Genomic DNA, 14629 nt, shown 5'->3' on the forward strand with positions numbered 1-14629 from the left:
ATCCATGCATATGAATGTACATTGCTTCTAGTTAAGTGTAAATGAGCCATACTCAAACTGCCGCCACAACTGAAAAACGCCAAACAAACGTCCACTGTTGGATGTGATTCCCCGATTAGGAGCACATGCTGAACAATCCTGAGTACGCTAATAGCTACACCAACAACCAGTTGAAGCTAATCAGTCCAGCTCGTAACATGGCTCATTTACGCTCGCTTGACGTTGCATGCGTTCAAGATGAAAAGCTTTGATAATATCTCTCTTTTTGGCAATATTCAAAATCTGCACCACCAAGAGACAAATAAGACTAAAACAAAAAGGTTTTCATCAATTCAAAGTGGAGAATTTCAGGGCAGACAATGACAGGTGCTTGGCACAATTAAAGAAAACTAAAGCTGCTTTTGGATCAGCGAAACAATTAATGGAAAAGAGGACAGTGAACAACTGTGGCAGTAATTGGGGAAGTTTTTTAAAATCTACTGAAAGATTCCGTAGGACAGATGGTAGGGTCTCACAGGGCATGGCAGAGATATTAAATGTATTTTGATCAGTTGACGACAGCGCTCAATTAGCAGCAATAAGATATGCTGTTAACAGTAAAACCGTCAATATTGAAATTAATGAGGATACCTTCTCAGGAAGGAATTTGAAATAGATTGCTCTACCAGCCCATCTGTTATCCATCCAAGGACCCTCAAAGTAATAGAAAAGTGCTATATGCGTCATGGTCCATATCTCTAACAAATAGCTAGATTCAGGCACTGTTCCTTCAGACTGGAAGGATGCAAATATGTTCAATTTTTAATAAGTGTGATAAGGTAGAACCGTGGCCATTAGTTAGACTTCAGTAGTAGGTAAAGTGCTTGAAGGTATTGTAAGAAATGCCTTATATTTCAGTGGCCGTGAAAAACCTTGAGGCAGCCGAAAGTCATGCAAGGTAAGCTCTTTCTTTTTTTTTTCTGTATGGCTAGGTAACGAGAGAAGAAGTCACTAGGGACATTCAACATGGCTGCTGGAAAATGAAAATGAAACAGATGGAATCTTGAAGAATAGTGATAAATAGCTACAGTCGATTAAGAATTGACTAAAGACCGGGTATCCGGTGGAGTTTTACAAAGAATTTGCCAGGATAGTGGGGCCGGTACTGGTCAGGGTCTTTAACGAGGCAAGAGACAGAGGGAGTTTACCCCCGACGATGTCGCAGGCCACCATCTCGCTCATTCTGAAACGGGATAAGGACCTGGAGGCTTGTGGGTCATACAGGCTGATCTCTTTGATCAACGTAGACGCCAAGTTACTGGCCAAGACTTTGGCGACTAGAATTGAGGACTGTGTACCAGATGTAATTGTGGAGGACCAAACCGGGTTTGTAAAGGGGAGGCAGCTGGTGGCCAACCTAAGAAGGCTGCTCCACGTGATTATGATGCCCCCGGAGAGTAGGCAGGTAGAGATAGTGGTAGCCATGGATGCTGAAAAGGCTTCTGACCGGGATTATCTGTGGGAGGTACTAGGACGGTTCAGATTCGGGGCGGGGTTCTTCGACTGGGTTAGGCTATTGTATTAGGCCTGGGAAGCGAGTGTAAGGATGAACACGACGACATCGGACTACTTTAGACTGCACCGTGGGACAAGACAGGGCTGCCCTCTCTCCCCACTGCTGTTTGCGCTGGCCATAGAGCCGCTGGCAATTGCTCTGAGAGTTTCTAGGGGCTGGAAGGGGCAGGTCCCGGGGGGGGGGGGGGGGGGGGGAGTGGAACATAGAGTCTCGTTATACGCAGATGATCTGCTGTTATATGTATCGGATCCAATGGTGGGGATGGACGGTATTATGGCAACTCTGAGGGAATTTGGCCGGTTCTCCAGATACAAACTGAACATTGCTAAGAGCGAGTTGTTTGTAATTCAGGCGAGGGGGCAGGAGAGTAGGCTGAAGGGTTTGCCGTTCAGGCTGGTGGGGGAGAGTTTCCGATATTTGGGGATTCAGGTGGCATGGGACTTGCAATGACAGAAGGAGGAGGCTTAACAGGCCTTAATTGTATGAAGGACATAAAGGATAAGAAAAATAAACCAGTTCCAAAAAAAAGGAAAGAAATGGTGGCAAAAGAAATCCGGAAGTCCTGGAGAGGGCACTTCTGGAATCCAAACGAAGATAGAAAGTACAAATGAAAGAATAGGGCCCTCTCCACCCGTGACCTGTTCATTTGATTTTTCAGATGGAAAAAATAAATAACAGACAAACCAGTTCACAAGAAGAAAGAGAACTACACTCCAGAGAAGAATGTTTTAGACAGGATTGGGGGGAAACTAATGATACAATTGGCTACATATATGAGGGAATTAAATGACAGAGCCCGGAGGGAAACTTTACGGGTTAGAAACAAATCAAAATATCAAATTATTACTGAACAGTGAAACCTCCGGTCAGACATCTCTAATTGGACATCAGCTGATGGATGATCTGTGGTCTCCACGGGGTATGTACTACGTGGTGGAGTTATTAAGGGTCTCGGCAGACAGCAGTGACTGACGAGGAACCCCAATATGATAAAAGACAATAGTTTAAGAATTTTTGTAGCTTGATGCCACGGCGGGAAAATTATTACCAATGCGGCAAACAATATTGCATTGAAGAGCTGTAAACATTATTAAAGAAGAAATGTCATGTAAATTGGTAGGCACTGTTATGTATGTATGATAATGGGGGTATGTGTGCCGTTCAGGACCTTGATCAGAATTTCTAAACTGTGTGAATGTATTAATAGAGGGGGAATAGTGGTAGTTTAGTGTGTTTTCTTGATTTAACGGCATAGAACATCACAAATAATATTGATGTCGTTAACACACCATATTTAGTGTATAATGACTATTGGGCCCAAAGCTACGAAGGGATGTGCCGATATTGTACTTTATTTTTAGTATTGAAATTGTGATAACAGTTGCAAATATGTAAAGTTGTAACACACGGTCTATTTGTGTGGTTAGCTGATGAGTAATGTGTTAAGATAAGACTTAATTTTTTTTACTGTGTATTTAACAATAGGGAGAATTTATTTGGAAAAAGTGACAGTTCGATGTGGTTTTGCGAATACTGTCGGCATGTTGTATTGCAAATGTTGTAAGGGAAATGATAACAGACTGAAGGGATTTGAAGGAAGTTTGTCAGAAAGATATTCTCTCATGTACACCAGGGGTTGGCAGACATACATGGTTCAGGACAATGTTAGACATTAATGTGGGGAAGTCAGGGAGAGAAGCAGGATCGATTGAACCTTTTAAATTAATGAAGCAAGGGAATCAAGGGGTGGTACATGATATCATAATTTACCATTCCAATGAGAAATGGAAAGCAATTTGGATGACAGAAAAATGGGACACTTAACAGCCAGTGATGGACAAAAGACCTTTTTGGTTACTGATGGACAGAGTTGTGTGCTGTTTCTAAGGGACATGAGGAAGCTTCTACGGTGCTGCTACTCCAAGTAAGTAAAATGCTTTAGAGGTAGTGGAACACGGATATAGCTATTGTGTTACTTTCCTGAGCGGCTAAGGCTATGGTTCACGGTAATTGGACTTGAGGAAAGAACGAAAAAAGACACTGGTCTGTGATATGAATACATTTACGAATTGATTTCGGTGCACAATTTAAAATCATAAAACATGTACATACAAATGAGAAAGATCGGGGATAAATGTTAGTCAGTACAATTAGAAGGGGGGGGGGATAATTGACAAAATGATATAGTTATGTTTGAAATGAAAAGATGGGGTGTTATTGAAAATATGGAAAGATGTGTCATTTGAAACATGGAAGTCCGGAGGTGGGATGTGCTCCCGCTGTCATTGGTGGGGATGGTGCAGACTGTTAAGATGTCGATTCTCCCGCAGTTCTTGTTTGTTTTTCAGTGTCTCCCCATCTTTATCCCGCGGTCCTTCTTTAAGAGGTTGAATAAAAGTATTCTGGGATTTGTATGGGCAGCGAAGTCCCCGCGGGCGAAGAGGGTGATGCTTGAAAGGAACAGAGGAAAAGGGGGGCTGGTGCTTCCGAACTTCAGCAACTATTACTGGGCGGCCAACATAGCAATGATAAGGAAATGGATGGTGGGTGCGGGGTCGGTTTGGGAGCGGATGGAGGCTGCTTCCTGCAGGGGCACTAGCTTAGCAGCCCTGGTCACGGTGCCTCTGCCGCTTCCGCCGGCACGGTACTCCACCAGCCCAATAGTGGTGGCGGCTCTTCGGATCTGGGGCCAGTGGAGGAGGCATGTAGGGGAGGTAAGAGCATCGGTGTGGACCCCAATCTGGGGCAACAACCGATTTGCCCCGGGGAACATGGACAGGGGGTATCGACTGTGGAGGAGGGCGGGGATTGTGAGGATGGGGGATCTGTTCTGGTAGGGAGCTTTCCGAGCATGAGGGCGCTGGAGGAGAAGTTTGGGCTGACGAGAGGGAACGACTTAAGATACTTACAGGTGCGGGGTTTTGGACGCAGACTGGTGCCGTCCTTCCCACGTCTCCCGCCGAAGGGGAGGCAGGACAGGGTAGTTTCTAGAGGAGAGGTGGGAGAGGGTAGCGTCTCAGACATCTACAAGGAACTAATGGAAGCTGAGGATACACAGACTGAGGACCTGAAGCTTAAGTGGGAAGAGGAGCTCGGGAGGGGGAGGGGGGGGGGGGGGAAAAGAGAGGTGGAGGACGGTATCTGGGCAGAAGCCCTGAGCAGAGTAAACACGACCGCAACATGCGCCAGGCTCAGCCTGATCCAGTTTAAGGGCGTGCACCAGGCCCACATGACAGTGGCCCGGATGAGTAAATTCTTCGGGCTGGAGGACAAGTGTGCTAGATGCGCCGGAGGGCCGGCTAACCATGTACACATGTTTTTTTTGTACTGTACAATGTCACTTTTTCTATATGCCTAAAATACCTCAATAAAATTGTTTGTTAAAAAAAGACCCATTGGCAGAAAGTGGCAGTCAATGGGTTTTGTTCTGCTTGTGGAATCCAGTTATTAATGGTGTCCTGCAGGAATTATGTTGAGAACTTTCCTCTTTATTATCTTCAGAAAGTTCTTAGATGTGGATGTTGGGGAAATTATCCATTTATTTGATACAAGGCGAGTGTTAGGATATAGAAAATGCTATACTGCCACAAGAAGACCCTGATGTGTTGAGGAAACAGGCCTGGGTTTGTTTAAGAAAAATGTATTGTTTCACAGGTCTAATGTTGAAACCACACCCTTACTGGGAACAAAATCAAAGCCACTGATGAGCATTAAAGATTTGGGATCTCAAGGGTAATATGTCCCTAAACATACATGACCAATGCCAGAGGTATCCAAATTTAACAAGATGATAGATTGTATCCATGAGTTAATTCATTAGAAAACAAAACATGCCTTTTTGTCACTTTACAAGACCTTGTCTGGAATTCATATTGAATACTGTCCAATTTTGCTTTCCTCATACGTTGGAGGTATTGCAGCTTTGGAAAGAGGCCAGAGAAGTACTCCAAGTTTAATCCCCAGTTCAGTAATCCAGGTAGGGTTAAAAACCTGGATCGGCATATTTTAGATAAGTGTAGTCTCTGGGGAATTTGATCAAACTTTATTAAATAATTAACGGATTAGTTTCTGTCAAAGTGGTACATTACGGAGGTACTTTCCAATATAATTTAGGACAATGTGCTCCATATTCTTCTATACCTATCTGACAAGTTCAGGTTTAAAATGATTAATTGAGCTAACATCTATCACTTTTTGTGGGACAGAGTTCCAAACTTGCACCACACTTTGCGGAACGACCATTTCCTAACTTCTCTTCTACATTGCCTGTCTCCTTATCTTAGACTCTGCAATATCATAAAATGTTTCTCTCCATCAATTATTTTCAAAAATCCTTAAAAAATTCACTTTAATCATCGCCTAATCTTCCGTATTTCGGGAAACGCAAGCTTAATTTATGAAACCTCTTTTCTTAATCGGACCCTGGAAGCATTGGTAACAGTACTAAATTTGCACTCTGCATAGTATTCCAGATGTGGTCTAACTTGAACTCAACGTGTCTACAGCAAAACCTCATCCACTTAATAACAAAGGTTATTATTTGGTCCAAAATTGATGAGCTCATTATTTACCATGGCACCAATCTGTGTCATCGGTAAGCATGGGTATATGGCTCTATATTAGGTTATCGAAGTCATTAACAAATATACTGAGTAGTTGAGGCCATAGCATAGGTCCAAGGAGGTCATCACTAATCATTTCCTTCCAATTCAATTACATCCGCATTATCTCTTTCTCTTTTCTTCCTAACCTGGTCAATGTTATCGAACCGCTTCTTTGTGTAATTTTATCAAACGCCTCCAGAAGTCCATGATGTGGAGATGCCGGCGTTGGACTGGGTGAGCACAATAAGAAGTCTTACAACACCATGTTGAAGTCCAACAGGTTTGTTTTGAATCACTAGCTTTCGGAGCACTGCTGAGGAAGGAGCAGTGGTCCGAAAGCTCATGACTCACAATAAACCTGTTGGACTTTAACCTGTGTTGTAAGACTTCTTACTGTGCTCTAGAAGTCCAAGCATGGATATTACCCAACTGCTTCAGTCACCCCATCCTCAATGTTGGAGGAGCCCAGCACAGATTCACAGAATTTACAGTGCAGAAGGAGGCCATTCGGCCCATCGAGGCTGCATCGGCTCTTGGAAAGAGCACCCTACCCAAGGTCAACACCTCCACCCTATCCCATATAAATAACTCAGTAACCCCACCCAACACTAAGGGCAATTTTGGACACTAAGGGCAATTTATCATGGCCAATCCACCTAAGCTGCACATCTTTGGACTGTGGGAGGAAACCGGAGCACCTGGAGGAAACCCACGCACACACGGAGAGGATGTGCAGACTCCGCACAGACAGTGACCCAAGCCGGAATCGAACCTGGGACCCTGGAGCTGTGAAGTAATTGTGCTATCCACAATGCTACCGTGCTGCACACATGTGCAAAAGACAAGGCTGAAGCATTCACAACAATCTTCAGCCAAAAGTCAGAGTGGATGATTCACTGCGGTCTCCTCTGGAGGTCCCCAGCAACACAAATGTCAGTCTTCAGCCAATATGACTTACTCCATGTGGTATCAAGAAATGGCTGAAGGCACTGGATACTGCAAAGTTGACAATATTCCAACTACTGAAGACTTGTGCTCCAGAACTTGCCACACCCATAAACAAGCTGTTCCAGAACAGTTACAACACTGGCATCTACCTGGCAATGTGGAAAATTTCCTAGGTGTGTCCTGCACACAAGAAACAGGACAAATCCAATTCAGCCAATTACCACCCTACTCCCTATCATTGGCAAAGTGATGGAAGGAGTCATCAACAGTGCTATTAAGTGGCATTTTCTCAGCAATAACCTGCTCACCGAACTCAGTTTGGATTCCACCAGAGTCAATCAGCTCATGACCTCATTACAGCCTTGGTTCAAACATGGACAAAAGAGCTGAATGCCAGAGGTGAGGTGAGAGTGACTGCCTTTGACATCAAGGCAGCATTTGACCGAATACCACAGAATTTCGACAGTGCTAAAGGAGGCCATTTGGCCCATTGATTCTGCACCGACCATCAAGTATGGCATCAAGGAGCCCAGAAAAACTGGAGTCAATGAGAATCAGGGGAAATCTCGCCCCTAGCTGGAGTCATACCTGGTACAAATAAGGTGGTTGTGGTGGTTGGAGGTCAATCATCTCAGCTCCAGGGTATCACTGCAGGAGTTCCTCACAGTAGTGACCTAGGTGAAACCATCTTCAGGTGCTTCATCAATCGACCTCCCTTCCATCATAAGATCAGAAGTAGGGATATTCACAGATGATTGCCCCATGTTCAGCACCATTTGCGACTCCTCAGATAATGAATCAGTCCATGTCCAAATGCAACAAGACCTACCTGAACAATATTCAGGCTTGGGCTGACAAGTAGCAAGTTACATTTGCACCACTCAAGTGCCAGCCAATGACCATCTCCTACAAGAAAGGATCTAACCATCACCTCTTGACATTCAGTGGCATTACCATTGGTCAGAAACTGAACTCGACTAGACATGTTAAAACTGTGGCTACCAGGACAGCCCAAATGCTAGGAACCCTCTGGTGAGTAACTCACCTCCTGACCGCCCCCCCCCCCCCCAAAGCCTGTCCACCATCGACAAGGCACAAGTCAGGAGTGTAATGGAATACTCTACACTTGCCTGGATGAGTGAAGCTTCAACAACACTCAAGAAGCTCACTCAACACCATCCAGGACAAAGCAGCCCGCTTGATTGCTCCCCCTTCCACAAACATTCAAACCCTCAACCCTCCACCACTGATGAAGAGTGGCAGCAGTATGTACAAGATGTAGTAACTAGCCAAGATTCCTTAGACAGCACCTTCCAAACCCATGACTGCTACCATCTAGAAGGACAGGAGCAGCAGATACCTGGGAACACCAACACCAGGAGATTCCCCTCTAAGTCATTCTCAACCCTGACTTGGAAACATAGCACCGTTCCTGATGTGTTGAGTGTTCTGGATCACATACAGGTCACCAACACTTGAAATAGTGCAACACTATTTTATTGAATCATTAACTGTTTAAACATACTTAGACTGTGGGGTAATACAATACTAGCTTTAACTAACGACCTCTGCCTTGTCCTAACCAGTTGATGCACTCAGCACACGGTGAATGTCTTTGTTGCAGGCTGTGAGCTCTGTCCTCCTAGCGAGCTGCAACTCGAATGAGTGGGAACTCTGATGCTCCCTGCTTTATAGTGCGTGTGCTCTTACTGGTGATTGGCTGCGGTGTTGTGTATGTTGATTGGTCCCACTGTGTGTCCATCGGTGTGTGTCTGCACCATGATATACTGGTGTATATTATGACATCCCCTCTTTTATAAAAAATGTGCCTGCGTGGCAATAAATTGTGTATAGTGAATGTTCCTGACTATGTGTGTGAAATATTTACAGGACTATGTAAATAAAAACTAAGCTATTTACATGGGAAGGTGCCTGGTGCAGAAAAAAACAGTGTGTCACAAGAATAACGAGATGAACACTATATACAAACCACTTGAACGATTAAACGGAAGAACAGAACAAATCAGAAAGTCCATAAGTCCACAAAGTTCACAAATTAAGTGCAGGATGACAATGCGATCCAGTTTCAGGAGAATACCATCGACTACCGCCAGATCATCTCTGATGTTGTAGAATTGCGGGCGTTGGCCCTTGAGCCACCCGTCTGTTAGGTGGCGCATGACACGCTGTAACAAAGGGTCAGCCGCTGTCTCGCAGCGAATTTGGACGAGGCGTTCATCCGTGGCAGGTAGATTGGAGGCCACGAAGGCCACATGAGCGTCAACCTGGCAGACGAATCCCGCTGGGTCACATGGAGTGTTGACTGCCCTGGAGAGAGCATTGGGGATGATTAGGTCTTTGCCCGGGGTGTATACCAGCTGGAAGTCGTATCGCCGGAGCTTGAGCAGAATACGCTGGAGGCGAGGCGTCGTCGTTCAAGTCTTTCTATATTATATTGATCAGCGGGTGATGGTTGGTCTCGACGGTGAATTGGGGAACGCCGCACACATAATCATGAAACTTGACGACACCGGTCAACAGGCCCAGGCACTCCTTTTCTATCTGTGCGTAGCGCTGTTCCGTGGGGGTCATGGCGCGTGACGCATATGCAACGGGGGCCCATGATGAGGCCTCATCACGTTGCAGGAGCACTGCCCCAATGCCAGATTGGTTGGCATCGGTCGAAATTTTTGTCTCTTTCGCTGGATCAAAAAAGGCTAAGACTGGGGCCGTGGTGAGTTTGGTTTTGAGTTCTCTCCATTCGCGCTCGTGGGCAGGAAGCCATTGGAAGTCTGTCGTCTTCCTGACCAGGTTCCTGAGAGCCGTGATATGAGAGGCGAGGTCAGGGATGAACTTCCCTCAGGAGTTGACCATGCCCAGAAATCGGAGGACCTCTGGCATTTTCATGGCTGTGATAGCAGCCACCTTGTCTGCATCCCGCCGCACACCCAACTGGAAGATGTGGTCCCCTAGGAACTGGAGTTACGTCTGACCAAAGGAGTATTTGGCTCTGTTGAGGCATAGGCCCTGCTCCCGTATGCGTTTGAACACACGCTGGAGGCAGACTGGGGCAGCACGGTAGCATTGTGGATAGCACAATTGCTTCACAGCTCCAGAGTCCCAGGTTCGATTCCGGCTTGGGTCACTGTCTGTGCGGAGTCTGCACATCCTCCCCGTGTGTGCGTGGGTTTCCTCCGGATGCTCCGGTTTCCTCCCACAGTCCAAAGATGTGCAGGTTAGGTGGATTGGCCATGATAAATTGCCCTTAGTGTCCAAAATTGCCCTTGGTGTTGGGTGGGGTTACTGGGTTATGGGGATAGGGTGGAGGTGTTGACCTTGTGTAGGGTGCTCTTTCCAAGAGCCGGTGCAGACTCGATGGGCCAAATGGCCTCCTTCTGCACTGTAAATTCTATGATCTGTAAATTATATGATCTATCTATGACTGACATGCCCCTGCGGGGTGGTGGACCAAATGATTATGTCTTCGACATAGACGTGAACACCTTCAATGCCTTCCATCATTTGTTCCATGATCCTGTGGAACACTTCTGAAGCTGATATGATCCCAAACGGCATCCTGTTGTAACAATATCTGCCAAAGGGGGTGTTAAAGGTACACAGTTTCCTGCTGGATTTGTCGAGCTGGATTTGCCAGAATCCTTTCGATTCAGATTCTTGGGATCAATGCAAATTCTCAGCTCACCGGAAGGCCTTTTTACGCACACCATGGAACTGACCCAGTCGGTTGGTTCCGTAACTCTTGAGATCACTCCCTGGTCTTGGAGGTCCTGCAGCTGCTGCTTGAGGCGGTCCTTGAGGGGTGCTGGGACTCTGCGAGGTGCATGCACCACAGGCGTGGCGTTCTGTTTGAGTAGGAGCTTGTAAGCGTGCCCATGCCTTCGAAGACGTCGCGGTGCTGGTCGATGATGGCGCTGAGTTACGCCCTGGAGTCAGCGTCCTGGAAGGCAGGCGTGTCATCAGGAGAGAGAGAGTGAACTCTTTGAACGAGGTTCAACAGCTTGCATGCCTGTGCGCCGAGCAGGGAGTCCTTCGAGGAGCCCACAATCTTGAAAGGAAGGATGGCTTTCCGTGACTTGTGCGTCACTTCATGTTGGCACGAGCCGGTAGCAGGAATGATGTGGCCATTGTAGTCCAATAGCTGGCAGGCCGATGGGAGGATGGCTGGTTTGACACAAAGGCTTTGTAAAGCAGACCGCGCCATGAGATTGGCGGAGGCACCAGTGTCCAGGCAGAATCATATTTGGAACCGGTTGACCGTTAGGGTGGCACACCACACATCGTCTGGATCGATGATGTATACCGACAGCGGCTGGTGTCTTTGCTTTGGGGGCAGCCTGTTTTTCGTTACGACACCGACTCGAAAAGACGCCTTCGGGTCCTCGGTGTCACTGCTGCGTGGGAGATCCGCATCGGACTCGGTGACCATGGGTTGAATTGCCCGAACATTCCTGCGAGGTTAGCTGAAGCGATGGGAGTTGGCAGGCTGAGCTGCTCGACAGAAGGCAGCATAGTGGCCAAGACTTCCACATCGTAGACATTGTCGAGATTTTGCGGGGCATTGCCGCATTAAATGGGTGGAGCCACAGTTGCCGCACGTCATGACGTCAGTACGTTCGCTGCGCCACCGCGCATGTGCGGTGCGGTCATGCGTGGTGTGCGCTTGCGCATTACATTCCTCAACATCGCCGTCCCCTCATTTGGTACGTACAAGCGCGGGAGTACGTGAAAAGCGCGCGAAATGGCCGCCCTCATCCAGGCTGAGGCCCTGGAGGTGCTCAATCACTTGGACCCGTTCCGCCTCGTGGGGATCTTGCCACGCCATTTCAGCCGCTTGTATATGGGAATACCGACTCGTGGCGTTTTCATGTAAGACACAGGTCTTGATGGCAGTCACTAGGGTGAGTTGCTTTACTTTGGGTGAGCTGCTGACGTAGGGGGTCCGACTGAACACCGAAAACGATCTGGTCGCATATCATGGAGTCTGAGGTGGGCCCGTAGCTGCAAATTGCGCAAGGATGCGGAGGTGCGTGAGAAAGGATTGGAAAGGTTCATCCTTAGCCTGTAAACGCTGCTGGAACACGTCGCGTTCAAAACTTTCATTCACCTCTACGCTGCAGTGAGTGTTAAACTTGAGGAGAACCATCTTGAACTTCATCTTGTCTTCATCATCTGCGAAGGTGAGAGAGTTGAAAATGTGGATGGCATGGTCCCCGGCCGTGGAGAGGAGTAGAGCAATATTTCTGGTGTCCAAGGCGCCCTCCCTGTCCATGGCTTTGAGGAAGAGCTGGAGGCGCTGTTTGAAAATCTTCCAGTTGGCCCCGAGGTTGCGGCGGGCTGATGTTGTCCATGTTGCAGGATGACGGAATGCTGGCGGAAGGCAGATCACTTGCAGGTAGGTCTAAAAAGTGCTAGTATCCCACCACACCTGGTATCATGATGTGTTGGGTGTTCTGGATCACATACAGGTTGCCAACACTTGAAATAGTGCAACACTATTTTATTGAATCATTAACTGTTTAAACAATCTTAGACTGTGGGTTAATAAGATACTAGCTTTAACTAAAGACCTCTGCCTTGTCCTAACCAGTCGATGCACTCAGCACACGGTGAATGCCTGTGTTGCAGGCTGTGAGCTCTGTCCTCCTTGCGAGCTGCAACTCGAATGAGCGGGAACTCTGATGCTCCCTGTTTTATAGTCCGTGTGCTCTCACTGGTGATTGGCTGTGGTGTTGAGTATGTTGATTGGTCCCACTGTGTGTCCATCAGTGTGTGTCTGCACCATGATATACTGGTGTATATTATGACAGTTCCTTCACTGTTGCTGGGCAAAATCCTGCAATGCCCTCCCTAACAGCACCATGGTTGTACCCACAACTCAGGTACCGCAGCGGTTCAAGAAGGCAGCTTACCACTATCATTTGAAGAGCAAATAGAGGTGGGCAATAAATGTCAGCCTAACCAGCGACACCCACATCCCGTTAAGTTAATTTTTAAAAGCATCCTCAAAAAATGCAATCAGGTTTGTTAGACATGAGCGACCCTTTACAAATTTATGTTGGCTCTCTCTCTAATTAGCTCAAAGTTCTCCAAGTATTCAGTCATTCTGTACTCAATCACATGTTCCAATAACGTACCACAACAGATGCTAGACTAACAAGTCAATAATTTTCTGATTTCACTCTCACACTTTTCTTAAATACGAATTATATTTGCAATTTTATAAAATAAATCAGGTACATAATTCTTTCATTTTGATATAATGAAAATGAATCAGAGGAAAAGTTTCCTTTGCTGTACCTGTATTTAAAATTGAACAATAATTTTGAGAGACTTTCCAACACGCGGTTAATAAAATGACGGCACAAGCAACACAATATTTTTGTTGACAATGTCAGAAGCTGGAAAGAAAGTGATGCAGTCTCCTTAACTGAAGTGGAACCCAAGAGTCATTGAAATACATTTTGGAATGAAATGGAAGGTGTGGACAAATCTGCAGCGAAATTTGGTTATTTTCAGACTGATGAAATGTCTTTTTCTGACTGGAGAACGTCAATATTTTTCCATTTCAATTATTACTGCTCGACAAGGCAGCTGCACAGTATTAAATGCAAAGGAACATAACTGAGGCTAAACATGGACTGTCTATCAACTGAAATGCTGTGCCAGACATACTATAATCTGTTTTACTCAATGTCGTGGCATAAACTGCCAGCTGAGTAAATATATGTCAATGGGCTGCTTGGAAACCTTTTTAAAAAATGGTTTAAAATTTTTTTGGTTTTACACTTTTGTGTGTCGAGAAGATGTGTTTCTCTGAAGGAGTCAAATACTCACGGTTTCTTGGGATTTCTCCTTGACATCGTAGACCGTTAACTTCACCCGTGTTTCCTCATAAATGGGATAGCCCGGTGGGAAAGTAGCGCCAGTCAAAAACACTGGATCTCTTGTTCCCTGCGTGCCACAAGCAAACAGGCCTGTCTCAGTAAGCTAACAGCTGTGCACCGGGCAACATAGAAAGAAATGACAGATGAATGTACCAAAAATTTTTAAAAGGAAGCTTTAAAAGCTGTAACACAGTATTAGCAGCATTACCTTTAGTCTTTATGGACTCACAAATCATGCTGAAACCCATCAATACTCAAGCAGCAGTTTAGCACCTGTTTAGCAGTGCCCCCCAAATTACTCTGTCCCCAATTGTCATTTTTGCTGGTGTTCCTTTAAATACACTTTATGTTAATAAGTTGTATGGAAAAAATTTTTAAACTTTATTTTAATTGTGATTCGGTAACAGTGGAGCCAACATCAGCATCCAGATGAAATGCTACAGCACCGTGAAGGCCCCGCTATACTCACATTGAATGGTGATTTTGGAATTTTAATTGCACCCTCTCTGCACCACTGCCTGCTCCCGGTGCAATTGTCATTCTAATTTTAAATCTTGCTGGAATTAGATTTAGTTCGATAGTTAGAGGCTCATCTCTATATTTTAAAAGCGCTTTGC

General features: G+C 45.9%; 1 protein-coding gene across 7 annotated transcripts in view; it reads right to left on the minus strand.

Moving 5' to 3' along the window:
* inpp4b (inositol polyphosphate-4-phosphatase type II B) overlaps window positions 1–14629 on the minus strand; it is a 1315761-nt gene that overhangs the window by 585670 nt on the left and 715462 nt on the right. For 6 of the 7 annotated variants that reach the window (XM_072495637.1, XM_072495635.1, XM_072495634.1 and 3 more), the window contains one exon: window positions 13963–14079. The exons of the other annotated variant lie outside the window; for it this stretch is intronic. In XM_072495637.1, the coding sequence (XP_072351738.1) occupies window positions 13963–14079 (117 nt within the window). The remainder of the gene's footprint in view (window positions 1–13962; window positions 14080–14629) is intronic. 7 annotated transcript variants of the gene reach the window in all.

Source organism: Scyliorhinus torazame, chromosome 3, assembly GCF_047496885.1.
Source record: "Scyliorhinus torazame isolate Kashiwa2021f chromosome 3, sScyTor2.1, whole genome shotgun sequence".
NCBI classification, from domain to species: Eukaryota; Metazoa; Chordata; class Chondrichthyes; order Carcharhiniformes; family Scyliorhinidae; genus Scyliorhinus; species Scyliorhinus torazame.